Below are 9,234 nucleotides of genomic sequence, written 5' to 3' on the forward strand. Positions count from 1 at the left end.
AAAAACACTTGCCGTTTTGACCATGTGATGTATTAAACCATGTGATCTGTGCGCGTAGTTGTTCATTGACGTAAGACAATGACAAATAAAATAAATTTGACATTTTTCGGTCGATCCTTTGTTTAGGTATTTCTATAGTCACCTGAGCAATTATACTAAAACAATTATTCGTCTCAGGCTCGTGAATATTGGTGAACATTCAACTGAAACTGCGTTGCTTTACTATGCCGTGCAATTTCGGCTCGAAACTATAAAATCGTCCAAAATTTGCCTTACATGTTGGATTATTTTAATTATTAACAACATCCAAATAAATAACTGTGGAGCTCTACTTTTAGGCTTGGCTAAATCTGTATATTATCGTCGTAAAACAAAACCACCATGAGGTGTACACGTTTTTCTTTTTATTCTTTTTTTTTTTAGCGATTTATGTCCTACGTGCCGTAGAAAGATCTTCCAAGGGGACGACGAGGCAGTGATCGTGGAAGAGACAGCTCAGCAGACTCCTTCCATTGAAGGGACTGTTAGTTCTGTTTTCTGTCTGATAGGGCAGGAAGTATCTGCTGCAGCAATCTCTATTTTCAATCGGACCAAACGTTGCTTTAAGACAACTGGATCGTCGGGAAGAGAGATTGAAATGGCAAATTTATCAAACACCAGAAACGCCACAGTCGGAAACTTATCTTCTCGAGTAGTTTAGTACCCTGAACAGTTTTTATTTAGCTTAATTGTAATTTTATTATTTTTTAATTGTCTTTCCCAGTTTGTGGGCCAGTAACATAGCTGGTGGGGAGTGGAAGACGCATTATACCAAATATGTGAATCTTAAGACATCACTTAGGCAAACATTTTGTTACTTTTCTCACAGTATATCCACAAAATGCTTTTCACGAACGTTATCTTAATTGCGCTCCACCAAAGTTAAACGTAAAAGTTAGGCCATTCATTTTGTGGCACGCTTAGAGGAATAATAGTTTTTTGTGAAATTCAAGTGTGAATTGTTGTTCAAGATCAGTAGTGGTGTTAAAATCAAATATTACTCGGACATGAGCTATTTCTAGAGCTCCTTGGTATGTTATCGGTAATGAGGCAGAAACAACAAAATGAGGCGAAAACATTGAGCTTGAGACATAAATGACAATTTTTCGGAGTTAAGGAAGCAATGGTGCTTCAAAACGTCTATTTCCCAAGCGGAGAAGATTACAAAATAGGTGTTATTCCACTTGAGCCTGCGATAATATGTCAAGAAGGCCAGCACATTGGTGAAGACAATGCAGGATCCCTCCTAAGTTCAGGACAAAAGTGATGAAGTTAAGACATGCTTTAAGATAGGACGGTCTCCTTGTGTGCTAGTTGAGACATTAAAAGTTTGGGAGTTCGGAGTCGGAATTTTGGGAGCATGATAAGAGATCTTCGGGAATATTACGTAGTGATCTCCTGAGGCTAACATTACAGCAGAGAAATTTACAAACGAAGCTTTATTTCTTTGATCCACACTTATCCGTCACGACAACGGAGAAATTGGAAAACGATGACTTGCGATAATCATGTGATTTCATCGTCCGAGTTTCCCTCAAACACAAATCCAAAATTGCGCATTTATAGTGTGGACGAAAAACATTTGATGAATTTCCAGAATTGAAACGTCGTTTTCAAAGTTCTCCGGCGTAATGTGCACGAGGCCTAAGACTTGCGTGAAGAGGCTCTTATGACTTAGGATAATTTCGTAAATATGGACCCAGTCGCGCAATATTTTTACAGTTAATGCCTGGAATTTAGCTGCCGATAGTTTCCAGCACTTTCCTGCACTTATACCGTTAAGATCCGAAGGAAACAACTTCTCTCCCACGAGGAATATAACAGCCCTTCGAAAATAGTGATTGTTTTTAAGGACTGTTGATGAACTGTAAAAGTAGCGAGGCTCCAACATTGAAGTAATGACACTCCGAAAATAGCGATCTCAAGTGTAATTTGACTTTCTGGAAAATAAATGCGAGAAATAAATTAAAAGATACAAAAAAAAAAAAAGAAAAAAAAGAAAGAAACCCATTATTTTGCCCTGTTGCGACGCAATTATACAGTTGAACCTCGTTGTCTCCAACTCAAATCATTTACCCTTGGACATTTGTTTTCATCCATTTACTATTTTTCGTTTCCCTTAATAACTCAAGATATGCTAAGATAACAGGCTTCAACTGTAGTAAGACGGATCGACTCGGATTAAGAACAAGTTTTCGTAGAGACCACCCACCATAACGGCAACGGAGTTTCTCGGTTTTAAGAAGATGCTGCATGGAATCGGGGTCTAATTAAATTTTGGCGTTAACAAGTTATTCATGAGTCCCACTTGTTTGATATTGACTCTCGACAAATGTAGTGGCCGGAGCAAGCTACAAGATGAGAGAGTGAGTGGGTGAATGACGATGAGTGAGGAACAGAGGGACATTCAGTTGGCGCTCACTAAAAAGAGAGATGGAGTAAAGTTAACTGGAATCGGTGCTAATCTAGAATAAAGGTGATACCTTTTTATGAACCGTACTAGGATTCGCCTTTACGTTCCTCATCTTCAGTTGAGCCCACCTTAAGCTCAAAGGATATTTCAACCGACGATTTAGTTTGGCTATGCTGACGTTACCTTTTTATACCGTAAGGTCGGCATCACCCTCTCGTTGCGTGACATCCCAAAAAACGCGACGACTAAAATTTGAATGTTTTACTCGACGAACGTACATGATCTGCCTGCGTTTTATTTTCTCTCAAGACAACGAGATATGATTCTGAACCCCCCCCCCCCCCCCCGATGGTTTTGATGCGATTACTAGAGAGGTATAAATCAATTACTACTGGGGAAAGGCACGCACATTACGACAATCCAATCTGTGGAACAGAGAGCAAGTGCACTTGATCGAATAGTTTTGTAGCATTTTTTTTTAAAATTCTGTAGGAACGGAACTCGCCATCAATCAAATCATTTTTGACTTCACTGCCAGGACCTAAAATACAAAGTGTTCCAGTTCATGAGCTAGAGGATTTTGAAAGCAGGTGTTGTCTGTGTTTGTTTAAGTTGAATACGGTTCATTATTTACGAGATGTATTGAAACTGAACTCACGGACAGCTCGAGACAGCACCAACATTTTCTAATTTGAAGTCCTTTTGTTTGACTATTTGCAAACGTAAGTACGTCTCAGTTCATTTGTTTGCGATATAAATAAACGCTTGACTTCAACAGCTACCTACCTTGTCTGCGTCTAAAGAGGTGAGTAGATTCGCCGACATGTTGTCCGTCATTGGCTTAGGAAAAGTGGGTGGGGAGAGTGTGAGGATGGAAGGAAGGAAAATCCTTCCCCTCCTCCTCCCCCTCTTTCAGCCTCATCAGGACGCCTTTTCGTCTCTTGCCAAGCCTCTTCCGAGTTGGCACTCACTTGATAAAAATGCACGCGCTCGCCAAAATACACCTACATTGCAGGCCACCTAAAGGGATCGATGCAACTCAACAATAAATCCAGGCACAGTAAAAGTTCTTTCACCGTTTAAATTGAAGTTTCCCCTTACACTTGAAATAGGCTATTTGATTTTTCCACTTCAACGCGTGCATCTATTGATCACACCCGCCTTATAGACTTGGATTTCCTTGTCTTATCGAATATCTGTTTAAAATGAATCGCTGAGCGTCGGCTATTTGCGAGTGCGGTCTTGACTCTGAATCGGTGAAACAGCTTTTTTTTTGTTTTGCTCAAGGTGTGCCGCTCAACGCTATGTCCTCCTTACCTATGCTGCTAAAATTCTCGGTGAAACGTGGTCATCGAGCAGCGATGTTAGGAAACTAATTTTTTTTTTTTATTGTTAGGTGTGCAGCCTGTAAATTACGATGTCAACTGACTGTGGTTTTTTCGAGAAGTACAAATTTTTATAATTAATACTGAGCGCTTTTCGTTGGCCACTGTTTGATTGCTAAAACAATATAGATCTGTTACTTGTAAGGTTAACTCGTTGTTTTGAGACTAATTTTTGTGTGTTGTTTGTGTGCGAGCGTAAGCAACTGAAGTAAAACTTGTAATATTGTAATCCACCTTGATAAGCCTAAGTAAGTGGGGAAAACAATGACAAATATGTTAAATAAAAAAACTGAAATAAAAAACGTTTATACCGGCTTTTTTGAAACGTAAAAAAATGAAAGATAAATAAAATGAATGATAAATTACTACACAATTAACATTCAACAGGAAAATGACAGAATTAACTGTCCGACGGGGACGGTTTTTCGTTTAAGAAAAGCTTAGTTGCAATAAAATTGCTAACGTACACTGACACGATCCTTAAAAGTCATGGAATTTTGAAGACGCATAAAAGAGACTTAATTTTAAAGCTGGAAATTGTTTTCGATGTGTCACAAGATTAACTCCAGCTACAGTTCTGCCACTTTCCTGTCGCAGTATTTTTTTTTTCTTTTGCTGCCTTAAAAAACTTCAAACGCTTGAATGATCATACAGTTAAATATAAAGCAATTCATTTCGTTTTTGTTAAAAAAGGAGTTAACTGAGGAGAAAAAGTTTCCGTAACCTTGATGAAGACAACTGTTTTGTCCCTAAAGTGAACACCTCTCCCATACTAAATTTAACGGTGCTTATCTCAGAGGTCACATAGGTAGATGAAGGTCGCTACCGGACTTGGGAGAAATGCCTCTTCATAAAAACAGTCAGGATTCTCAGTTTTTTAAGTTCCTTGTCCTCAATCCGGTCTATCTAAAGTCTAAAGAGTTTTTCAAACGACGATTTTGGCTTTATTAAATGCGACCTTTTGCGACGTGATGGCTATTTTGACTTTTCATGTCTCAGGAGGCAAACCCGGCTACAAGCTATTTTCATTGTTCCATCGTGTTTAAAATAGTGAAACAAAAAGTACGCAAAATTTGGGATTTACCAACCCCACTGGCATTGTCCTGTGGTGAGTCGTCGAATTTGTGACTGGATATCTGGCTCGATGACAACTTAACGATGATGAGAAAAAAAGAAATGAAAAAAGAAATACAAAAAAACAAAAAAAACAAAAAAACTTACCGATGATGACGCCAAGTTGAAAGAAGGTCGAAAGAAGCATCCATGTGTAACTTTACATGATCGTATTGTTTTTCTGCTTGGTTTAACTTCTAATTCGGACAGTCAAATGAGATTTTTTTCACACAAACAGAGGAAAACAAGCCTCTGCTTATCCTTAATTTACCCTTGCTTTAAATAACGCTAACAAATATTTGTTTTTTTCCTGGACGGACTATGTGTAACAAAAAGCATTCCAATTTTCGACGGCTGGGTGGTTCCGTTACCAGCCAAGTGGGTTAACTTTGGGATATGTTCACCTGTTATTTCAGGTAAAAGGACAGCTTGACGCCGTCAAAAAACCGCAGTAGGTCCATAAGATCAATCTCGGGTCTCACCGGTTTTCAAGTTTGATCCATATTACCTCAATGGAAAATATCCTTACCTAATTGTAAATTACTTTACATTACCTCACTGAAAAAAGGGACCATTTTCTTAGCGTCATCTATCTGGTTAGACCGCATTTTTCCCCCCAACGATAATGAAGTTGCAGCGGGTCGCAGAAATTGTTTTTCTTTTGCTGTACTCCAACAACGCTTTTGCCAGTGATAATGGCGATGGCAAAGGAGAAGAAGAGGAAGTTCCAAGCGAATACATTCTCCCTGGTTACGTGATGGACGACGATGCTGCCATTGACCTTCTTCATCGTCAAACTGAGATGACCTACCAACTTAACCTACCGAAATACCTAGAGGAAATGAAAGCTTCAGCTCCTGATATCCGACAACAATTCGATGATAAAGATTTTGCCATTGTTGGCTCACTTGCTACGTTAGATGCCACGATAACATTTGGCGAGGGAATAAAAAATCTCCAAGTGATCCGTGCCGATACACAAGCTGGCTTTGAGGGTCTCCCCAATCCTGAGAACGGTAAGTTGCACAACCGTGTTCAACGACTGAACTCTTTGCGGAATCTCGTTTGGCTTATGAAGGAAAAAATGAAGTCTGGAGTGGTCACTGCCGATTCGTCTTTGATGGATAAGTTAAGGGAGGCACAGACCTGGCTTTCAACCCAGACTGGAGGGCATATGGGTCAAGGAATGACGACCGTTCTTGAAAAAGTTGGAATAATGGACAAATTGAAAGCAAAATGGGGCGCCAACTCTTTAAAATTCAGAAGCTTCTCAGCCGCGGCTGCCAACGGACTTGACTTCGTCATCAATGGGTATAACACGGTGGTCAATTCAATGGCAGTAAATCAAGAAGTGACGGATGCTAACATTCTTGCCCTCAGTAGCTCTGTGACGGCAATGGCTGGTGATATAGCGATGGGAGTCTCTCAGATATTGGCAACCAGTGCCAAAGTGGCAAGTGTCGCTGGACCTATCGGGTATGCGGTAGCCGCTACCTTGTACATCGCATCTTATGCTACCGGAGTCGCATCAGGAATGGTAGGTCAGGACGACCTAGAACCAAAGGATTATGTCAAGATATTTCTAGGGCCTCTCATTCCAGCCCCGGATTTTGCAGCTATGGTGGAGATTTTCGACGCGTATGCAAAGGGAGATATCTTCCACGCATACTACTTGTTGATGACACAAACAACGCCAGCGGCTTTCTACATCGTGGCTATGGCAATTAAGGATGTAACGACTGGATCCAATGAAATGGGCAAGTTTGCAGCAGCTGTAAACTTTTTGAGAATGGCCCACTTGATGAAAAAGCGGGATGAGTTCAAGGAGAAACTTAAGAACAGTATGAAAACAATAATTAGGGATATCAAACCAAAGAAATTCCTTTTCGCTTATCCTGCCGTTTTCACTGATGACGCAGAGAGTGGAGAGTATACAGCCATGGGTTGGACCCGCTCATCAACCTTAAAAGATGAATTTGAAATCGCAGATGATCTTGTTAACAAGATTGTATTCATGGCTACTTACAACGATAAATTTAACAAACCATATGAATGTCGTGCTAAAGCTTCTGAAGGCTACACCTTCTGTCCCAGCGTTGTCGATCGCGGAGACAATGGGCTGATCTTTTTAGGAAGTAACGAAGGGACGGACAAAGTGATTTTGGAAGAGAACACAGAAGCTTATGGGATGGGAGGAGACGATCACTTTGAACTGAAGTCATTAAGTAGCAAAGGAACAGTCAAAATCGATGGAGGGGCAGGAAGTGATAATATTGACACAATAAATTCCCACCCACAAGGACTAAACTACATTTCTGGCGGTGGACCGGAGAGAGATACCATCAGAGGAGGATTCGGTAAGGATGTTATATCTGTTGACAACGACGAAGTGGCCGATCTTGATGGGGATAACGTCTTTTTGGTAGAAGGAACCGGTAGTGATAACATCCAGGTGGGACCTGGAGCAGACCTGGCTATCATCATGAAATCGGCAGGCAGCGCGTCATTCTCAATGCATCAGTGGAACCACGCCACAAGCCCCGAGCAGAAACCAAAGAGAATTGTGTACAACAGCGACGCCAGGTTGACTCATGGAGAAAACAATGCAGAGAAAGATGTCATGGAAGGAAGTTACACCTATCACGATGTGCTTAGCATGACTGACTACAAGCCAGATACATCCACACGATCGCCTGACCAGAGAATAGTGCTTATCGATCAAGCGAGGACGGAAGAAACGAGGACCGTGGATTATTTCATAAGTCGGATGGGTTCAGAGGTTGTAGATGAACTTTTTCATGATCACCGCGGTGAGGTGCTGGCTAGTGCCTATCCTGGTCGCGCTCTGATGGTGGAAGACGCCCAACACATCCACTTCAAAGAAATTGAGAGGTTTGAACTGAGCAAACACAGTTTCAATCTTCTGCTACTAGCAAATAATGCGTATAGAAATATAAGGCACGAAGTGATTGGCGGTGCGTTAGACGATTACGTGGTGAACTTAGATGAAGACATTCCGCTGCTGGCGCAGATGGGAACTGGCGCCAATCGAGTGTACTCTGGTCCAGGAGATGACGCCTACTCAGTCATTCTAGATGATTCTCAAGACGTCATCTACGACCAGGGAGGTGACAATGTCGTCGCTATCATGCTGCAAGATGGTATGAAGCTTAGAGACGTGCAAATCACCCGGAACGGAGGCGATCGTTACAGAATATATAAGAAAGTACAGAAGCCATACGGTGTTCCGTTACTTGATTATGTGTTCCACGGCGGCAACCCGTACGACAAGGTTCAGTTCCTTTTCAAGGACAACACGGGCAAAGAAGTTGTGTTCAAGAAGCTGCAGAGACCGAAGTACTTTCACAAAAGGTTTCGTGACATCCTTGATATAGATAGCTATCATCTTGGATACGAATTCCTTTGTGAATATCGAGATATAATACTAAAGATTTCCCCAGCAAAAGGAGAGACCCTTGATATTCAGGAATGCAAGCACAAAGATCCTGCACGGCTGAAAAAAAAATCCAGAAAATCAAAGCCTGCAAAGCATGGGAAATAAAAAGAAACAAATGTAGCAAATAAATTCATCAATGCATAACTTCAAAAATGTAAGTTTTACTGTGATAATGGACAAGTTCTCTGGCATTCTAAATGCAGTTTATTACCAAGAAATGATAAATGAATGACAAATACAATCAAATAGTTACCACTTCATCTCAGATTTTAGGCAAGTTATGCGGTGTGACCACAGTTATAATGGGGTTACAAGCTTGTGAGAGTCTGAAATGGTAAAAAGAATGGAGAGTTACGTTGTTAAACCTTGCAAGACTATACGCAATAAACTGAGATTTTGTCGATGAGCTAATTTTCGTCTCTTAGATACCTTCTGCTATTGCTACTACAGCCTCTTTGACTCTCACTCCAATGTCACTGAGTATCAACCCTTTGTTCGACGATCTTTCATTGATCTTTGTGATCAGTTCAAGGCTCAGTGAAACACCCTGACGTAGTGTGGTGTATTTAAGTACGTAAGGGTTTCAGTCAAGACAGTCACGCTACAATTCCGCTACAAGAAAAACAACTACTTTCCCAGAGTCTCTCTTCTTCAAGAGAGCCCCTGGAAACGAGCTAGGGCTTGCGCAAAGACAAGCCAAATCCCCTAGTTTGAGCCAGTTCGGGCTATACGTTTTTTTTCTAGAAAATTGATCTGTCTTTATAAAACTTCGACGGAGTAATATTTGTTTTCAAGTGCTTTTTGTAAATCTCTCTGTTAGTATGGAT

The 9,234-nt window shown here is 40.8% G+C and overlaps 1 protein-coding gene across 1 annotated transcript in view; it reads left to right on the top strand.

Annotated features, from left to right (window-relative positions):
* The window catches only part of LOC145463002 (uncharacterized), a 7,815-nt gene extending 5,130 nt beyond the window's left edge, over positions 1-2,685 (top strand). Inside the window, exon 7 of the mRNA XM_081446695.1 lies at positions 424-2,685. Within this exon, the coding sequence (XP_081302821.1) occupies positions 424-700 (277 nt within the window). The 3' untranslated portion in view covers positions 701-2,685. The remainder of the gene's footprint in view (positions 1-423) is intronic.
* Positions 2,686-9,234: the final 6,549 nt, after the last annotated feature.

The sequence above is a fragment of the Orbicella franksi genome, chromosome 12 (assembly GCF_964199315.1).
Source record: "Orbicella franksi chromosome 12, jaOrbFran1.1, whole genome shotgun sequence".
In the NCBI taxonomy this organism is placed as follows: domain Eukaryota; kingdom Metazoa; phylum Cnidaria; class Anthozoa; order Scleractinia; family Merulinidae; genus Orbicella; species Orbicella franksi.